Source organism: Monodelphis domestica, chromosome 4 (genome assembly GCF_027887165.1).
Source record: "Monodelphis domestica isolate mMonDom1 chromosome 4, mMonDom1.pri, whole genome shotgun sequence".
NCBI classification, from domain to species: Eukaryota; Metazoa; Chordata; class Mammalia; order Didelphimorphia; family Didelphidae; genus Monodelphis; species Monodelphis domestica.
In genome coordinates, this window is record NC_077230.1 from 118,806,908 (window position 1) to 118,828,401 (window position 21,494).

The 21,494-nt window shown below is 37.8% G+C and overlaps 1 protein-coding gene and 1 non-coding gene across 15 annotated transcripts in view; one reads left to right on the forward strand and one right to left on the reverse strand.

Moving 5' to 3' along the window:
- Window positions 1–21,494, forward strand: part of CLASP1 (cytoplasmic linker associated protein 1) — a 355,336-nt gene that overhangs the window by 109,588 nt on the left and 224,254 nt on the right. For all 14 annotated transcript variants that reach the window (XM_056793731.1, XM_056793732.1, XM_056793738.1 and 11 more), the window contains 4 exons: window positions 7,869–7,947; window positions 11,686–11,789; window positions 12,286–12,377; window positions 12,781–12,856. In XM_056793731.1, coding sequence (XP_056649709.1) covers window positions 7,869–7,947; window positions 11,686–11,789; window positions 12,286–12,377; window positions 12,781–12,856 — 351 coding nt within the window. The remainder of the gene's footprint in view (window positions 1–7,868; window positions 7,948–11,685; window positions 11,790–12,285; window positions 12,378–12,780; window positions 12,857–21,494) is intronic.
- On the reverse strand, window positions 7,152–7,277 carry LOC130454211 (U4atac minor spliceosomal RNA). Its single transcript, XR_008911884.1, has one exon. It is a non-coding gene; the product is annotated as a U4atac minor spliceosomal RNA (small nuclear RNA).

The window sequence follows — 21,494 nt, forward strand, 5'->3', positions numbered from 1 at the left end:
GAAACTTGGAATAGTGTTCCCTCTATTCCAGAAGCAGAGCACAATTTTAACATAAATTAAGTTAAAGAAATAGGCTGAAAAAAGAAACCAATAACAACCAAAAAACCCTAACTATACAAAATTATTATGGTGTGGTGAAAGGGAAGATCAAAACATAAACTCAGAAGACAACAATGTCAAAATTTACATGTAAAGCCGCAAAAAAAAAAAAGTGAATTGATTTTAGGCTCAAAGGGAATTCCTTGAAGAACTTTAAAAAACAAATAAAAGAAGTAAGAAGCATTCAGAGCAGAAATGAGAATGATGCAAGAAAATCATGAAAAAGAGTCAGTAGCTCAGTAAAGCAGGCACACAAAAAATAGTGAAGAGAAGAACTCTTTAAAAAGCAGAATTTGTCAAATGGAAAAAGATGTAAAAAATTCATGGAAGAAAAGAACTAAAAAGTACAATTGGCCAAATGGAAAAGGAGGTATAAAAGTTCATTCAAAGAAAATTATTTCTTTAACATTAGAATTAGGCAAGTAGAAGCTAATGACTATTAGAGACATCAAGAAACTAATAAAACAAATACAAAAGAATAAAAAATAGAAGAAACTGTGAAATATCTCATTGGAAAAATAACTGATCTGGAAAATTGATCTAGAAGAGATAATTTAAGAATTATTGGACTGTCTGAAAGTAATGATTAAAAAAAAAAGCCAAGCCATCATCTTTAAATTAATTATCATGAAAAAGTGCCCTGATATCCTAGAACCACAGATTTGTTGCTAGTATTACTTTGGTTACTAATCCACTTTAATCATATTCCTGAGTTTGAATTGTCCAATAAAAGGATAGTTAAAAAAGAACTGTACAACTGGGGTCCTGATAGCTAATTTTCATTTCAAAGAGTAAGAATAAGAGTTGGTGGTGCTTTTGAAAGCCTAGCAGGAATTAAGGGCAGAGCTGATTTAGGTCATTCACTAGCCTTTGGGAAGTCACTTTAATGGGGAACAGTGGCAGAGAGGAGGAAGGACTTAGGGAAACTGATTGAATTGTCTTTTCCAGGAAGTAAATGTACAGGATGGAGTGCTGGGGTTGGGATCCTGGAAGACCTGGGTTCAGAAATGACCCTGCTTAAGCTATTTAACCTTGATGACTCCAGGTCAGTTCCTCAGGCTTCCAGAATTGCTTAAGTCTTAACTCACTCATTTTACAAATAGGAAACTGAGGCTCAGGTAAGTGGTGACATGCTTAAGATTCAGCACCTTGTTAGTGTCTGAGGCCATGTCCTTGTTTTGCTCTTCCATGTCTGTTTCATTTTGGGTTCCTTTGCTGGGCCTTTATCCAGGTCATTCTGCTGAACCACAAGTATTAGTGGTTTGTTTGGGTTTTTGTTTGTTTGTTTGTTTTTGTTTTTTAAATTCTTACCTTCTGGATAAGAATCAATACTGAATTGACTTTAAGGCAGACGACCCAGACCGGTAAGGGCAATGAGGGCTAAGTGACTTGGCCAGGGTCACACAGCTAGGAAGTATCTGAGGCCAGATTTGAAAATAGGACCTCCCATCTCTAGGCCTGACTCTCAGTCCACTGAGCCACCCAGCTGCCCCCCAACCATGGGTATTCTTAAGAGCTGTTTCAGGCTCTCTTCTGTTGTTCCTCTGTACTATTTCACTTAGTGATCTTATTGGCTCCCAAGGATTCAGTGATCATCTCTGTGCTGAACATCTTTTTTTCTATCCCTAATCTCCAGACTCACATTTCCTATTGCCTAATGGACACCTCAAATGTGGATGTTCTGTAGACATCTAAAAAACCCAGTATGCCGATAAACTGAACATGCTGTCTCTATCCCAGTCCTCTCTTCTTTATAACTTCCGAATCCTGACTAGGGCACCAGGCAATTAATATGCATTTATTAAGCACGTACTATGTGCCAGGCACTGTCGAGTGTTGGGATACAAAGAAAGAGAAAAGACTTTGCCCTCAGAACTCACAATTTAGTGAGAAAGCCAACATGTAAACAATTTTGTAAAACAGTATATTTACAGAATAGAAAATAAGTAATCGAGGGAAGGCACTAAAAGTAATAGAGATTGGGAAAGGCTTCCTCTCTAAAATGGGATTTAAAGGAAGTTAGGGAAGACAGTAGACAGAGTTGAGGAGGGAGAGGTTCCAGGCATGGGACACCCAGAGGAAATGCCTTGAGTTGGTCAGAAACATCTTGTTTGAGGAACAGCAAAGAGACCAACGTTAAAACCTCGGTGTCATCCTCAACTCCTCATCATTTCTCCATAGCCAGTCTGTTTCTAAATTATATTGTTTCTACATTTATAAAATATGTCTCCTATTGGGCCCCTCTCTGTTCTGATATGGCCATCATTTTTGTGTACACCTTCTTCACCTCATACTTGGACTACTGCAAAACCCTGTTTGCCTACTTGCCTCAAGCCGTTTCCCACTTTTGTATATCCCCCACTCAGTTATTAGATTTATTTTATTTACTTATTTATTTTTAACCCTTACCTTCTGTCTTAGATTCAATACTCTGTATTGGTTCCAATGCCGAAGAGTGGTAAGAGCTAGGCAATTGGGGTTAAGTGACTTGTCCAGGGTCACCCAGCTAGGAAGGGTCTGAGTCCATATTTGAAATCAGGACTTCCCATCTCTAGTTCTGACTCTCAATCCACTGAACCACCCAGCTGCCCCCAATTAGATTTATTTTTCTAAAGTTCAGGTTTGTCTTTGTCACTTGTGTGTGAGTCCCGTCATCGTCTCTTCCCCCTCCTCCCCCCAATAAATTCTAGTGTTGCTCTCCTTACCATCTTCAGGTAAACTAAACAACATCTGTTTAGGGTTCAAAGCCTTTCACAACTATGTCTCTCCTTTCTGTTTTCTTGTACCATACTCCCTTACACATATTTTGCAATCCAGGAATACCAACCTCCTTGCACATGACACTTTTATATTAATTCTGCATTTTCATTTGCTGTCCCCCTGCTTTGAATTCTCTCCCTTTTTAGCTTTATCTCCTGGATTCCCTGCTTCCTTCATGTCTCAGCTAAGATCCTATCTTCTACAAGGAGCCTTTCCCAGTCTTCCTTAATGGTCATCCCTCGCTTTTGTTGCTTATCTTCCGTTTATCACATGTATAGCTTGCTAGTTTAAGTTATTTTGTGTTTTCTCTCCCCCTTAACTTTGAATTCCTTCAGAATTGTATCCTCAAAGCTTAGAATAGGACCTGGAATAGATCAGGTGCTTAATAATTACCTGTTCACTTGATGACCAGATACTAACTAGCTTTCTTGACTGTAGGCGAGTGTTCTTGCCATAAATTTAATATTGAGCTATTGCTAATAAACAGAGAGCTTCTGTTTAGTATATAAATTCAAAATGCTTCAGGGGGAAAAAAAAAGAAAAGAAGAACTAGTAGATTGAAATATCCACTGTAGGGAGCCAAACCGCTTTTTGAGTGATATTTCCTTTTTTTTTTCCCCTCTCCCCCCAATCTTGAAGTAAAAAAAAAAAATAGAACTCTTTGTTTTAATTTGATCTTGATAGCTGGATTATATGGTTATATGTCTAAAGACTGAGGTGAAATTTGAAGCTACTTATCATCATTATTCACATTATTTAGCATTTAACGCTTATAGTGCACTTTCCTTATGATGTTATGAAGATAGACTTTTTTCTTTAACCCTTGCCTTCAGTGTTAAAATCAATACTGTGTATTGCTTCTAAGGCAAAAGAGTGGTAAGGGTTAGGCAATGGGGGTTAAGTGACTTGCCCAGGGTCACACAGCTAGGAAGTATCTGAGGCCAGATTTGAGCCTAGGATCACTTGTCTCCAGGTGTTACTCTCAATCCATTGAGCCCCCAAACTGCCCCCAGAGACTGGTATTGTTATATCTCATATTGAGATATTTTTATCATTTAAAGACTCTTTGTTAAAATTTTCACTACCTATTTAAAGAAATACATTTCATTGATGTCTTTTGTATTTCTATTGTAATCATTGGAGAAGGAACATTTCTTTTCTCTTCCAAATTGAAACTTCCCTTTTGACAAAGAAATCAAGCAAAAAAAAAAATTTGCATTATCCATTTAAGAGATCATAAAAGTGATGTTCAGAGAAGTGGCCTGTAAGAAAAGAAGTAGGTCTTAAAAGAGTACTAGTCTGGAATTCTAAGTTGCATTTTTCTAGTTCTTGGCCCTAAATTCAGTTTCAATAAATCTCTGTGTGACATTTGGGCAAGTGACTTTCTTCCATCTCTTCAATTGTAAAATAAGACAGGTGGATTAGATATTTTGCCTTTAAGGTTCCTTCCAGCTCTAAAATAGGTAAATTAGGAATGAGTTCATCTTCTATAAAGTATTCCTTACTTTACACTAGGATTCATCAACTTATCTTTCCCTTTTAAATAGTGAATTACCCTAGAGCACTTAAAGTACAATTTAATAGGCACTTTTTTTTAATATCAATAACCATTGAGGGCTAGCAGGACATAAACCTGTCCCAGCTACTTATTTTTCTACTTGATGATTCACATAGTGAATCTACTTGATTCACTATGCTAAAGCCTCACACCTGTCTCCCAGATTTTCTTATACTAGCATGAAATTCATGTGTGTACAGTGGAAACTTCCATTTTATCCATGTCTCCTTAAAATACCTGGAATCATTTGTCCTCAACAGTCAATTCCTGATCTGGATTTTTCCCTGACTTCATCCCTGTATTCATATGCTTCTGTCAGTCCTTTAATGACCCAGTTTCTCTTCCTCCTCTATACTCCTTATCCTGGGCTTTGGAGGTTGTACCTTTTTGGCCTCCTTTCATAGATGTGGCCTGAGAGGTCATCTAGACAACTTTTCACATTCCTTGATGAAAAAAATGTGAGGACCAGGAAGGTTAAATGATTGGCCCAGGGAACATTATAAGTGGTAGGGGCTGCAGGCTGCAGAACCACTTTATTATGCTGTCTAGATATACGGTCCTTTTTGGGGCCTTCTCTGTTTGGGTCCTTTGCCTTAGATTGGGTCGGAACTGTGTCTCATATGTGCTCATAACTGAAGTGCCTTCTGCTCTTATTCTAAGTAGATAGGAATTGCCTAGTCATGTAATAAGAGAGGCTCTGTTTCTGGATAACATTGTTGAAGGCTTCTGAAAAATTCCTGCATTAGAGAAGCTCTCTTCCTGTCTATTCTGTTGTGTCTTCTTTCCCCGACCTAAGCCATACTGTCCCTAGCTGCTGACTTCTACATTTGTGAATGTTAAAGATTTGTTCATGTTTAAAAGCCCTCAGAATGACTGTTCTCTTCCAATTCTCTTGGTGGTCTGAGGAGGTTATCAGGTTCTTTAACTATCCTGTCTGTAACACTTCCCTCACCTTTAACAATCCAATTCACCACCTTCATCTTAGGTTTTGTTTGGGGAAAACTGTCAATTTTAAATACTTACCAAAGATACTAAAGGGTTATTTCTTTTTTCAAGTGGGTAAGGAGTGTGCATGAATGTTTTATGTGCAACTTATATGAATTACAGTCTTGTTCCTTGTGAACAGTGTAATCAAAGATTGGTTTAGATTCTAGGCCCTTGAGCTTCCCCTTTAACTGACATTTCCATGTATTGCTGGATTGCATGTTCAGTGTTAGAAATGAATAAGAGTTACCTAGATAGATGGTTTGCTGTCAGGGATACTTGTGCTTTATTGTAGTCACTCAGCATTTTTCTGAAGAACTAAGTTGTTGAATCATTTGATGGTTCTTACAGAATAAAATGAGTGTGTGTTGGTTTGTTTATCTTGTCCTTAACAGATAAAATATCAACTGTTCATATGTTCATATATCCCTTATTGGGATAGATAGGTACCTTGCTTAAGTTAAAAACAAACAGAACTGTTTTGAGATTTATCATATACTTTCTTCCCAGTTCATCTTCACTATGCTATGGCCACATAAAAACCCATTGTTTGAACACCGCTTGGCTTCTATATTAGATGATATTTGAGAAAAACTACTTTACCCTAGGACATTTGAGGAGACTTCTAAACTTGGCATGTATCAAGAGGATTACATTAGAGGCTGTCTTAACTGAGAAAACAGTAGCCCTCTTATATAGCTCCTGCATAGTCATGTACTTGTTATGAGAAAAGATGTGGTGGGAATCAATAGCAAGGTATGGTGTTAAGATTTTTAATAGTAGACAGTTTAATATCATAAAAATGACACCACCAGAAGTCCATATTGGAGAGAGCATAACAATAGTTGTTGGTCAACACTCCCATTTTTAAAGAATAAATATTATTAAATGATGGTTGTGTTTTTGAAGAAAGCCAACACCTTTTAGCTCCTCCAGATAGCAAAGTGGATATCTGTTAAATAAGATCTTCCATGTTATAGAGTCATTATTTATGTCCTCTGTGTTCACATAGAGCCAATTTCTCTGGTTATCAAAATAGCTGGTCTCTTTAAAAATGGTTGTTTACACATCTCAGTCTGTTTTGCATGTGATTGATCTTTGTTGGAAATATGAGCAGCCTTTAAAAATTTTTAATCCTGATTTAAAGCCATTGTTTAGGGCTAATGCTCAAAATACAAAGAAAACAGATCTCACACCTCAGGAAAATCTATATTGTGATTCAACATTAACTGTGGAGACATTTTTTGCTTTAAAATAGTCACAAAATCTATGAGGTAGGCAATATAAAGAGGAATTATCACTGTCAGGGATTAGTCACAGGTTATGATTTCATCGTTATCACGTCAGTTTTATTTGCAATTATTGAATATATGCTGCCAAGAGTCACTGCCCATTGTAAGAACTTTTTTGCAATATTTAAGAGGAAACACCTTTTGATGGATCATATCCAGGACATGAGCATTTGGGACAGTTACTTGAGTGGCTAAACACAGATCAACTTGAACATAATTAATGAAAATAGCAATTTGAAGTACAAATTATACATTATTGGTAATGGGATATGGTGAGAATTTACTCAGCAAACATGCAGGCGAGTGGGAGAAAAGGCGGATTTGCATGTTATTAGAAAAACCAAGTGAATCGTTGTAGGAGGTTTTTTGCGCCACCTAGTGACTCCAAGGTTTCCACAAATAAGCAGAAAACCTACCAAAAACCTCTGCTTGCATTAAAGTTACTATTGGGGGGGGGGTGTTCCAAAAATTGCACCATGTTAAAGCGAAGCTTTAAAAGATGCGTGCGTGTTGTTTAGGCGTTAGCAGTACTGTCCTCACTAAACGTTCATTGGGCAGTAACGCAACCCCAAGAAAAGGATGGTTGAAAAACGATATGCCTTGTCCTCAAGTGAGGAGTAACGAACTCCATGTTACCTTGTGGTGACTAACTCTTTGTGCAACTCAACGCCGTGAAATCACCAAGAAGCTTTTGTATGACAAAATACTAAATCGAAATATGAACCCCATTTAAGTAGTCCTTTTCTAAAGGGTTCTCCGAGCTGTACCTGTGTAGATGATCTTTTTACCCAGAAGGCAGAGCGCCGCTTGGTTGTTGCTATTTGCATACGCGGCTTATTCAGTTCTCCGTGGGGAACCACTGGAAAAGTAATTTTCTTCTTGTCTCCTCACTGGACTTCGCCCACTCTTCCCTCTTTCTCATCCCTTACCATTTTCTTCTCCTGCTTCACTTTCCTACATAAGTAGTGGCCCATTTCTGCCCTGAGCAGGGGGTGCGGCGCTTACCGGATGGGTTGCCTCGAGCAGGCTCCGGGAGGGTCGCTCTTGTCATTGAGACAGTGAGTGGGATGGAACAGGCATTTCCATGAGCGGGCACGCGCGGAGAGGAACTGGTCTGTCAGGTTGCTAACGCGCACCCCCCCCCCCCCCCCCCCCTCGGTTTTCTTGTCTTGCAGGTCGCTCTTCTGGGAATGGATATCTTGTCAGCGCTGGTATCACGGCTACAGGATCGTTTTAAAGCACAAATCGGCACAGGTGAGGCGGCACGTGGTTCCTTCAGTTCTGCCCCTAGATACTCCAGGCTTACACTCTTACCTGTCCCCCACCCCTTCCTGGCATGCTTTCCTTGCTCCACCTCTCCCCGCCCCTCTAGGCAGGCTCTCCCTTCCCGCATTTTTCACTTCTTTGCCTTATCTTCTCTCTTTCCAAGCCTTCCCTGCCCTTCGGGCTCCCTCTTCTGGCTGGCGGCTGTTCTTGCCCCGGGATCTCCTGAGCTAGTGGGCTTCTTGTTTCTGATAAAGGCTAACCCAAGGAAAAGGCGGAGCCCATGCCAGCCAGATTAGGAAGGTCAACTGTTATTCCATCTGCTTTGTGGTTAGCCAGCCCCTGTAATTAGCCTCTAGGTAATGAAGCGACAAGGAAGGTCCCTATACCTCCAATAAAAGTCATCTCTGAGCTAAATTTAAAGAAAATTAAGGCAAATGAGCAGTTACTTTTTGTATTCATTTCCATTTGATTTGTACAGAAAATTTCAGGTACTTTTAAAGACCATCTTTTTAATTCATGGGCAGGAATTAAATTGTTTTATACAGAATCCCTTCTACTCCATGAAAAGCATTTTTCAGGTATCATCTACTTGCAAAACTCTGTGCCAACCCCTCCAACCCCTAATTCAAAAGTTGAAGGAAAAGTCCCTTCTTTTAGGTAGCTAAAATGGGAGGAGGAGGAGGAGGAGGAGGAAGAAGAGAAGGGAAGGAAGAAACCCAACATATAAAGAGAAAAATATTTAGTGTAATTTGAATAGGCAGTGAATGAAAAAGAAAATAATCATAAGATGAAAATGTCTCATCAAGAATCAACACAATGACCAGCCACAAACATTCCTAGGAGCATAGTGGAAGAGACCCTCCAGGCCACTCTAGTCCAAATTCATTTAACAGTTAAGGTAACTGCAGAAATGTAAAGTTTGCCCAAGGTCACATAGCTAGTATGTGACAGAAGGATAATTCAGTTCAGCTTTTTATGCATGTCAATGCAATCTGAGAACGTGAATCTAAATCCTCCAACATAATAAATTTTGGGATATCATTAAAAGCAATTATTTCCTGTACATCTGAAAAAATAAGAGGAATCTCTTTTAATACAAGCTTGATTTTGGCTGATCAGTAATGATTACATTTTTATTACTTTGGTGGTGTTGACATTCCTTTTGGTAAGGTTTTAACACTTTCTTCCATACCAAGTTGCTATTTTAATACTTTTGACTATTATAGAAAGTTTTCCTATAGTGATAACTTTGTATGTTTAATATAGCTAATTTTCCTAGATTAATTTATTTCAGGATAGATGAATCTTTTTCACAAAGAATCTTTAACCTAGCCTTATTAATGGACAACTAAGGGTGTAGCTAGGTGGCACAGTGGATAGAGAATTCGGTGTGGAGTCTGGCACCAGGATTCATATTTGGCACCAGATGCTTCCTAATTGTATAACCCTGGACAAGTCATTTAACCCTGTTTGGGTAGTCTTTCTGTCTTAGAGTTGTTACTGAGACAAAAAGTAAGGATTTTTAAAAAGCTTAAGGACAACTAAGGTGTCATTCAGTCATAAAGGACTATTTCTCACCTATTCATAGGGACGATGATTGACATTTGATGTGGCTAGAGTGCTGAACTTTTAGTTAAGATGAATTCAGGTGCTTTTCTAACTGAGTAACAATAGGCAAATCACTTCTCTTAGGTTCCATTTCTTCATCTTTAAAAATCATGTAGAATTGAACCAGATAGCCTCTGAGAACACTTCCAGCTTGAAATCTATGCTTCTGTGAGCCACATTATAGTGAGTACATACTGAGTACATTATAGAGCTGGCATTTTTGTTGGATTTATAAAGGACCCCAGTAGAGCCACCACTGTGAGGAAAAGGGGAAACATTACTGCTAATGCCATGGCTCTAAGCTGCTGAGACTGATTTTACAAATGTATTCTTCCCCATAATCACTTACCTCTCCACTAGTCATGTAGGCACAGGTGGTCATTGGAGGTCACAGTGACTCCTTTGCTTCCCTTGTTTTGATTTCACCACTTACCATAACATGAATCTATCTCTATAAAATTGATCTCTCTTCAGAAAATGTAAGTTTTTTAAACTTGGGCCTTCTTACTGAACTATTTCCTTAAGGACACCATAATCCACATAGAATCTTTAGATTGAAATGGTTGTGTTATCTTTGTTCCCTCTTTCACTAACCTCTTATGTTTGTTGCTAAATTATCTCTTGTCCCTGTGCTTCCCTTCTCAATTCCCAGATGACTTTTGCTGTCATCCTACAATAAACCCTCATCACTACTTACCTGCAGTGGCCACTGGTATAGGTCTTTACTTTTTACTTTTTACTTCCTCTTTCCATCTTCAATCTGCCCTTCATATTACAGGAAAATTTACTGATTCCTCCTAGTTTTTAAAGTCCTCATTCTCCTCATGTTTTCTTTTATTTGTATAAATATTGCTTCTTTCTTATAGAATAGAAACTCTTTGAGCATAACTATTGTTTTTGTTTTGTATTTCTATCCTCAAAACTTTGTTTATATAGTAAGGGCTTAATGGAGATTTGTTGTTGAATTTGATCTAGTACTCCTGCTAGAATAATCTTGTTTATACCCAAAATCATCTGGTCATTTCAGCCCTTTGTCCAAATAGCTTTAGTGGTTCCCTATTGCCTGACAAATAAAATTCAAATTGTGTTTGACTGGCATTTTAGCTCTCCCTTCTCCCCTTTCATTCATAAGATTTTATACCATGCGTCTTCCTTTGTCCTATATTTCAAGCTACAGACAGTAAACTACTCTTTGTCACTCAAAAATGTGTAGTTCTTTACCTCCTTTTTCCTTAAGATGTTATCAATATATCATATATGATATTCTTCACTTGTTGAATTTCTTGTTTATCTTTTAAGGATCAAATCTGGGGAAGTCCTTCCTTAGTCCAGTTATTCAAATTTTAGTCCAATTATAACAGGCCTCCCCTTTTTCTCCCATAACTTTTTTTGTACTTGGATTACAACAATTATGTGATTGTTAGTTTGTTTTTTAATGATCTTTGTATAATGAAGGCAGCTTGGGTTGTTGGAAGGAGCCCTGGACTTAGAATCAGGAGTATGGGGTTTGATTCTTTCTTCTTGCACTGGTTCTGGGATTATGGGACATTAGTTTTACTTTTTCCCCCTTGACTTTACTGAGACAATTTCCTCATCTATGGGATGAGCTAGGGATAGGTCTTGGGATGTCATTGGTATCAGGAGCTCCTTTCTTCTTATGCTATGAAGGTTTGTGCCTTCTAACATACAATATTAGAGTTGCTGTGATCCCTAACAAGTTAAATGACTTGATCAGGTCCACACAGACAGTAAGTATGCTAGAAATGGAACTTCTTGGTCTCAAGGATAGCTCTTATCCATTGCTATACCCTGCCTCATTAGGGAGAATAACCTTTTACTTTTTTGTCAGGAAAGGACTTTGTAAACGTTTTAAAAAGTAATAAAATATAAACGATGACTTACATTTCTTTGGAATTTATAAGTTTTGCAAGGTGAGTGAAAAACTTCATTTGATTCCCCTAACATAAGCTTTTCAAATGTGAGTTTTCTTGGACTTTATCTAGCCTAGCACAATATGCTTGCTGCAGGATAGCAGAAGCTTGAAATTCAGTGAATTAAATTGGTGACCACTGTCTACAAAACATCTTCTGATTGGATTGATTTTCATTTTGCTTTTAGTGCTACCCAGTCTAATTGACAGGTTGGGTGATGCTAAAGATTCAGTGAGAGAGCAAGACCAGACTCTGCTGCTGAAGATGATGGAACAAGCTGCTAGCCCTCAGGTATGATGAGGGAGAGCTCCCTCCAAGTGCCTGCCAGCCAGCTCATGTAAATCTCTCAGAAAAGCATTCCTTTCAGTTTGAAAATCTGGAAGACTAGAAATACATTTGTTAGACCATAATTTTGCCTTCTCATTCTTTGTTTCTTATGGCAGTTTAAGGTATCTAAAGCAATATTAATAAGATGTAGTGTTCAATTTGAATAGTTAATAGAGTTAACATCTACATGACTGCTTTTTGTTTGCAGATTTTTACAATCTTTAATCTTTACAATTATGGGAAAATACAACAGGATTTTTGTCTAGTTACAAGAGTATTAAGAGAAGTAAATGAGTTTATCAGAGCCTAGAGAATAAATTGTTGCCAACAAAGGGACCGATTTTCTTGTTACCTGCTATTTGTTTAATATATATTTTTACCTGTAGGTGCAGGAAAGAATAACAACAATAATGTCAAATTCCTTTTGTTGTTTTTTCCCAACTTTCCATGTCTTTTGCAGTATGTGTGGGACAGAATGTTAGGAGGATTCAAACACAAGAATTTCCGCACGAGGGAAGGTGTTTGTCTCTGCCTTATTGCAACACTGAATGCGTAAGTGTGGGCCTGAATCATATTTCTCTTTGTAGAAAATGGTGAGCTTTCAAAAAAATGTATCAATTCATTTATTCAAGTATATGCTAAAACTCCATGCTTGGTGCTATAACCTCTGTAAACTCTTTAGAAAGTATTATAAAATGTAATCCCTGGAATTATAATGGTAAATAACTAGGCCTGATAAAAAGGGAAGCACTTAAGTAACAAATATATTAAGTGCTGTTGAATCCTCAAAAGCAGCTAAGTGTTTTCAGGAAAATTACCAGAGACTTTTATGGATAGCTTTCAGGGTTGGAGTTGTTTCTTAAAGGATGGATGTCATTGTAGCCTGAGAGGAAGGGTGGAGGGCATTTTTCTAACCCTTCTAATTACCCATACTAATGTTTGCTTTTGTTTTCAGCTCTGGAGCCCATACTTTAACGCTAAGTAAGATTGTGCCACATATATGTAATTTACTTGGAGATCCAAATGGCCAGGTAAGTTTAATGCAAAGAAAAGGGGGGAGGGGCTTGTCTATCTTTAAAAGATTACATAATTTTGGTATCCTGACTGTGTTTGATAGGATAAAGTTGAATTTTTTTGTTTGCCCACAGTAATGGTAGTTTGTCAGCCACATTTATAAGACACTAAGGGTAACATGTATAGATATTGAGCTCTGTGTGATATTAGAGGAATGGAGAATCTTAGTCATTGGCTGAATGTTATTCAGCCTGCAGAATAATAATATTGCTCTGGCCACAGTTTTGCTATCGCAAAGAAAATTGCTTTCTCTGAACATCTGCGGACAAAAAAGTAAACTCTGTCCCAACAAGTTTGTTCAACTGAATGCTGCCTAGTTAAAGCAATGTGTGGTTTAGTTCACTGGGAGTAATATTTCAGTACAGTTTCTCTGCATGGGCTTTTCTTTCTCTGGCATTGGCTAGCCCTGCTTTATATCTTCCTTTTCCCCTTCACGTACTCTTTCCTTTCCTCTCCCTTAGTCTGCAACAAGCCCAACTTTTTGAGCTTTAAAATCCTCATCTGTAAAACAAAGAAGCTAGAGTATTTGTCCTCTGAGGCCAAGTAATTCTGATTCTTTAATGCTATGGTCTTAGGGTTAAGATGATCTCTATGATCCTTTCCAGTTCTCCATTGATGATCCTGATCAATCTTATTTTTTCCTCTATCTCTTCAATCTCATGCCCCCGCCCTCCACCCCTTGCCCCCTCCCTTCTCAAGATGGGGTTCAAACCCAGGTCTTCCTGATTGTTGGCTTTCTCATACTCCAGACTTCTTTCACTTGACACTATAGGAATTTAACTAGGAGACAAACAGATGAAACAGCCATCTGTTGTAAGGTTGATCTTAGCACCCAAGCTTTAGAGTCTTCCCATATCTTCTTTCTCCTTCATTTTTATTTCTTTTTTTATTTTCCTGTAGCAGAATTTATTCACTAGTCCTCTAGATTTCAAATCCAGTACTTGGTTTTGGTATGATGTTACTGAATGAAAAAGCAATGAATTTCTTTTCATGCTTACTATGTCCTAAGAACTTTATTAAGCCCTGGGGATACCAATAGTAAAGCAAGACATTATCTTTGTGTAGAGACCTTACATTTCTACTGAGGGAGGCAGCAGAGGGTGGTGGCAAGAGAAAGGGACTTTTGATCTGGGAAGTCATGGACATAGTGAGTGGAGCATTAGGTTGTCATGCCTTTTCCAGAAGAAATGGTAGTATTGATTATTTCCTTTTTTCTAGCTCAAGGGATAAGAGAATGGGAGGAAAGGGGGGAGGGGATGAGAGAGAGAGAGAGAGAGAGAGAGAGAGAGAGAGAGAGAGAGAGAGAGAGAGAGAGAGAGAGAGAGAGAGAGAATGTATGAGAACGTATGAGAACATATGTGTATTTTGATAGGGGTTTGCAGAACATACTGTGGGAGATCCCAAGATATTTCTATTAAATACATATGGAGCATATTTGGGGCCAGGTAGGTGTAGTACAAATTAGTTTTCACTCATTCACTTGCCATTCTTAGCCTCAGGACAGAGTTCCAAAGTCAAGTGGATTAAAGTGAGTATTTCCCTCAAGAAGGGAAATAGGCAGAGGTGGTCTGTGGTCTGGAGGGTTGGCCTGCTCTAGGTAGGGAGTGAGGAGGGAGAAGATTGGCTGAGCAGGAACATGGCAACATAATGATTAATATGAAAATGGCTTAAAAATCTAGGTTGATTATTTGCTATGTACTTTTCTTTAAATCTTTACTCTCTGCTCCCTGTCCTCTTTCTTCCCTTTTCCATGTAACAAAATGGAATCTAAGAACATTTTTGTTTATTTGTTTTATTTATTTAAAGCTCTCAGTCAAAAAATCCCATTTTTAGCTCCTGTTTTTGTCCTTATATTCTAGAAGTCAGTAAGATCTATATCAGTAAGCTTTAAACTCTGAGTGGATGAAGTCATGACACAGCAGTTATAGTACAGTTAACAATACACTTTGAGTACTGTTAACTTATTCAGAAGATTAATACTTTTACTTTTCTTTTGATCAAATGTATTTAGCGGGTTTTTAGAAATTAAATAGTTAGGAGGCGGAGTCAAGATGGCGGCCTAGAAGGAGCCAGGAGTTCGGACCTCTGAATACCCTTCCTTACAGATCACAAACTGAATGCTCCTAGGGGACTAAAAATCAAACCTAACAACAAGACAGAGCCAAGGAACCCTCCTGCTGGACTCAATTCAAAAGGTACGCCCTCCCCAAAAGCCAGAATCCGAGAACATTCGGGTTTAAGGGGAAGGCAGAAGGAAGGTCCCAGGACCCCTCCCCCTGCCCACCTGAGACTCCAGACTGAGCGCTGAGACTCCAGAGGCAGCGGGAACTTTTGGGCAGGCAAAGGTGCTGGTCTGGAGGGTGTACCTTGCGGGTAGGGCTGTTTCAAGCTCAGAGAGTCAAAGACAGAGAGCAGGGAAGGAGCTAAAGTGGGAGCATAGAGCTGGCAGCCTGGCCAGAGCTGTGGAGGTCCTCCATATTTGCTCGAGCCTTACAGGAGGGGTTGGCCTCAGAGCACACCCAGCCCAACCCAGCTGAACTTAATCCCATCAAACGTCTTCAGAACTTGGGGAAGTCCAGGTTCCACACCCCTTCCTCATTGACTGCTGGATGTTAATCCAAACAAAAGCCTCCAGAGGACAGGGAAACTCAAATCCCCAAAAACCCTCCCCCAGAGACTGCACCAAGAGATCTTCTGTCAGAGCTCTAAGAGGGAAGACTGACAGAAGCCCCTAAAAACAAAAAATGAGAGGAGCAAGAGCACAGACAAATATGGGGAGCAAAGAAGGGGTGAATATGAGCAAACAACAGAAAAAGAAGAAAGAAATTACAATAGATAGCTTCTATACAGCGAACAGAACAGAGTGGGAGGGATCAGCAAATGATAAATCAGAAATCCCAGTGAATTGGATACAGGCTTTAGAAGAACTCAAAATGCAATTCAAAACACAATTAAGAGAGCCTGAAGACAATTGGGAAAAGAACTTAAAAACTAAGATAAGTCATCTGGAAACAGAAAACAGTGTCTTGAAAGCCAAAATTAATCAGCTGGAAAATGAGGCAAAGGTGATGAAAGATGAGGTAAAGAGGATGGAAGATGACCTCCAAAGAAAATCAGACCAGAAAGAGAAGGATGACCAAAAAGCCAGGGATGAAATCCAGTCTCTAATAACCAGAATACAACACATAGAATTAAGTGACCTCACAAGGCAGCAGGACACTATAAAACAAAACCAAAAGAAAAAAAAATTGAGTAAAACATGAAGCATCTCATTCACAAAACAGAGGATTTAGAAAATCGTTTGAGGAGAGACAATTTAAGAATCATTGGTCTACCAGAAGACCATGACAAAAGAAAAAGCCTGTACATAATACTACAGGAAATCATTCAAGAAAACTGCCTTGATATTCTAGAACAAGAGGGAAAAGTGGAGACTGAAAGAATCCACAGATCACCTCCTGTACTTAATCCCCAACTGACAACACCCAGGAATGTTATAGCCAAATTCAAGAACTATCAGACCAAAGAAAAGATATTACAAGCTTCCAAGAAGAAGTCATTCAGATACCGTGGAACCACAGTGAGGCTATTCAGATACCTTGGAACCACAGTGAGGATAAAGCAGGATCTGGCTGCATCCACAGTGAAGGACCAAAAGGCATGGAATATGATATTCCAGAAAGCAAGGGAACTAGGTCTACAACCAAGAATCAATTACCCAGCAAAACTGACAATATTCTTACAGGGTAAAGTATGGTCATTCAACAAAATAGAAGAATTCCAAGAATTTGCAAAGAAAAGACCAGACCTGAACAGAAAATTTGATGTCCAAGCACAGAACTCAAGAGAATCATCAAAAGATAATTTTAAAAGAGGGGAAAAAGAAAAACAAAAAACAAACAAAGAAATTTTTAAGAGACTCAATAAGTTAAAATGACATATATCCCTATAAGAAAAGAGGTCGTTGGTAACTCTTAAAAACTGTTATCACCTGGGCAGCTAGAAGAATTATACTTAGAGGAAACAGTGATAAACTGTATAGGATGAAAGCACAAGACATAAATAGGTATATAGATATATGCATGCATAAATACATATGTGTGCGTGTATATACATATATATACAACTGGAGCTAAAAAAGAGAAGTTAATACTAAAAGAAATGTGAAAAGAAACAAATGGGGGTAAATTCATATGTCACATAGAAGCTCATGGTTGGAGGGGGGAGAACATCAATACGCTGTAAGGGTAAAGAGGTTGGAGATAGGAAATACTCAACTCTTTCATGCATTGAAATTAACCCAAAGAGGGAAGAAAAATCCTATCCATTGGGGCAGAGAATAGATTTGTTCTCTATAGGGGAGTAGAAAGGTAATAGACTGGTGGGGAGAGAAGCAGTACAAGGGAGGGAGAGGGTGAGGGGTAATTTTAGAAAGACTACAGGGAAAATAAGGGTGGGAATAAGATGGAGGGGGTAGAAAGGGAAGTAAAATAAGGATGGGGACTAGGGCGACTGATTAAATACAAACACTGGTGTAGAAGGAAGTAGTGAAAGAAGAAAACGCAGGATCAGGAGTAGAAGTCAAAATGCTGGGAAATATGCAGCTAGTAATCATGACTCTGAATGTGAATGAAATGAACTCACCCATAAAAAGCAAGCAAATAGCAGAGTGGATTAGAATCCCAAACCCTACCATATGCTGTCTACAAGAAACATACATGAGGAAGGTAGATACGCATAGGGTGAAAGTAAGAGGATGGAGCCAAATGTATTGGGCATCAACTGATAAAAAGAAGGCAGGAGTTGCAATCATGATATCTGACAAAGCCAAAGTAAAAATAAATATAGTTAAAAGAGATAGGGAAGGCAATTACATCCTGTTAAAAGGCAGTATAGACAATGAGGAAATATCCATACTCAATATGTATGCGCGAAATGGCATAGCATCCAAATTTCTAAAGGAGAAACTAGTGGAGCTCAAGGATGAAATAGATAGAAAAACTATACTAGTGGGAGACTTTCTCTATCTGAACTAGATAAATCAAAAAGAGTAAGAGAAGTGAATGAAATCTTAGAAAAATTATGAGTTAGTAGACATGTGGAGAAAAATAAATGGGGACAAAAAGGAATATGCCTTCTTTTCAGCAGCACATGGTACATTCACAACAATTGACCTTGTATTAGGGCATAAAAACATTGCAAACAAGTTCAAAAGAGCAGAAATGATAAATGCAAACTTCTCACATCACAATGCAATGAAAATAACAATTAGTAAGGGTACATGGAGAGGTAAATAAAAAATTAATTGAAAATTAAACAATACGATTCTCCAAAACTGGTTAGGTACAGAACAAATTGTAGAAACAATTAATAATGTCATTCAAGAAAATGACAATGATGAGACAGTCTTTCAAAACCTATGGGATGCAGCTAAAGCAGTATTAGGGGAAATTTATATCCTTGAGTTCATATATTACCAAATTAAGAAGGGCAGTGGTCAATGAATTGGGCATGCAAATCAAAAAACTAGAAAGCAGACAAATTAAAAATCCTCAGATGAAGACTAACTTAGAGATCCAAAACATCAAAGGAGAAATTAATAAAATTGAAAGTCATAGAACTATTGATTTAAAAAATAAGACTAGAAGCTGGTACTTTGAATAGACAAATAAAATAGGCAAAGTACTGGTCAGTCTAATTAATAAAAGGAAAGAAAAAAACCAAATTGACAGTATCTAAAATGAAAAGGGAGACTGCACCTCAAATGAAGAGGAAATTTAGGCAATCATTAAAAACTACTATGCCCAATTACATGGAAACAAATATGGCAATCTAGGTGATATGGATGAATACTTACAAAAATATAAATTGCCTAGACTGAGGAAGAAATAGATTACCTAAACAACCCCATATCAGAAAAATAAATTGAACACGCCATCAAAGAACTCCCTAAGAAAAAATCCCCAGGTCCAGATGGATTCACAAATGAATTCTATCAAACATTCAAAGAACATCTAATCCCAATATTATACAAACTATTTGACAGAATAAGCCAAGAAGGAGTTCTATCAAATTCCTTTCATGACACAAATATGGTACTGATCCCAAAGTGAGGCATGTCAAAAACAGAAAGAAAACTATAGACCAAATTTCCTTAATGAATATAGATGCAAAAATCTTAAATAGGATACTAGCAAAAAAATTCCAGCAAGTCATGACAAGGGTTATTTACTATGATCAGGTAGAATTCATACCAGGAATTCAAGGATGGTTCAACATTAGGAAAACTATCCACATAATGATCATAACAAGCAAATCGACAAAAATCACATCATTATCTCAATAGATGCAGAAAATTTTGATAAACACTCATTCCTATTGAAAACACTAGAAAGTATAGGAATAGAAGGGAGAAGGGCCTTTCCTAAAAATAATAAACAGTATATATCTAAAACCATCAGCAAACATCATCTGCAATGGGGTTAAACTAAATGCATTCCCAATAAGATCAGGAGTGAAATAAAGATGCCCATTATCACCTCTATTATTTAACATTGTACTAGAAACACTAGCAGTAGAAATTAGAGAAGAAAAAGAAATCGAAGGTTTTAGAACTGGCAATGAGGAGACCAAGCTATCACTCTTTGTGGATGGTATAATGGTTTACTTAAAGAATCCTAGAGAATCAACCAAAAAGCTAGTCGAAACAGTGAACAATTTTAGCAAAGTTGAGGATACAAAATAAACCCGCATAAGTCATTAGCATTTCTATATATCTCCAATCCAGTTCAGCAGGAAGAATTAGAAAGAGAAATTCCATTTAAATCACCCTATACAAAATAAAATACTTAGGAATCTATCTGGGGAGACAAACAGAGGAACTATATAAACACAACTACAAAACACTCTCCACACAATTAAAACTAGATTTAAACAATTGGAAAAACAGTGATTGCTCATGGGTGGGACGAGCTAACATAATAAAAATGACAATCCTACCCAAATTTATCTACTTATTTAGTGCCATACCCATTGAACTGCCAAAAACCTTTTTTACTGAAGTTGGAAAAAAAACATAACAAAGTTCATTTGGAAGATCAAAAGATTAAGGATATCCAGGGAAATCATGAAAAAAATTGCAAAGGAAGGAGGACTTGCAGTCCCAGATCTCAAACTATATATAAAGCAGTGGTTATCAAAACAATTTGATACTGGCTAAGAGACAGAAAAGAGGACCAGTGGAATAGACTTGGGGTAAATGACCTCAGCAAGACAGTCTATGACAGACTCAAAGATACCAGTTTTTGCGACCAAAACCCACTTTTTGATTTAAAACTGCTAGGAAAATTGGAAGTCAGTATGGGAGAGATTAGGTTTGTATCAATATCTCACACCCTACTCCAAGATAAACTCAGAATGTGTGAATGACCTGAATATAAAGACGGAAACTATAAGCAAATTAAGTGAACACAGAATATTATACTTGTCAGTACTTTGGGAAAGGAAAGACTTTAAAACCGAGCAAGAGTTAGAAAAAAATCACAAAATGTAAAATCAATCATTTTCATTACATCAAATTAAAAAGTTTTTGTACAAGAAAACCCAATGCATCCAAAATTATAAGGGAAGCAACAAATTGGATAATAATCTTCATTACAAAAATCTCTGACAAAGGTCTAATTACTCAAATTTATAAAGAGCTAATCCAGTTGTATGAAAAATCAAGCCATTCTCTAATTGAAAAATGGGCAAGGGACATGAATGGGAAATTTTCAGTTAAAGAAATCAAAATTATTAATAAGCACATGAAAAAGTTTTCTAAATCTCTTATAATCAGAGAGATGTAAATAAAAACAACTCTGGGGTATCACCTCACATCTAGCAGATTGGCTAACATGACAGCAAAGGAAAGTAACGAATGTTGGAGGGGATGTGTCAAAGTTGGGATCTCAATTCATTGCTAGTGAAGCTGTGAATTGATCCAACCATTCTGGAGGGCAATTTGCAACTATGCCCAAAGGGCGCTAAAATACTGTCTACCCTTTTATCTAGCCATAGCACTGCTGGGTTTGTACCCCAAAGAGATAATAAGGAAAAAGACTTGTACAAGAATATTCATAGCTGTGTTCTTTGTGGTGGCAAAAAATTGGAAAATGAGGGGATGCCCTTCAATTGGGGAATGCTTGAACAAATTGTGGTATATGTTGATGATGGAATACTATTGTGCTAAAAGGAATAAAAGTGGAGGAATTCCATGGAGACTGGAACAACCTCCAGGAAGTGATGCAGAGCAAAAGGAGCATAACCAGGAGAACATTGTATACAGAGACTGATACTCTGTGGTACAATTGAAAGTAATGGACTTCTTCATTTGTGGCAATGCAGTGATCCTGAACAACTTGGAGGAACCTACGAGAAAAACCACTATCCACATCCAGAGGAAAGACTGTGGGAGTGAAAACACTGAAGAAAAAGAACTGCTTGAATACATGGGTCGAAGGGATATTGTTGGGAATGTAGACTCTAAATGAATATCCTAGTGTAGATAACAACATGGAAATAGGTTCTGATTAAGGACCCAAGTAATACCCAATT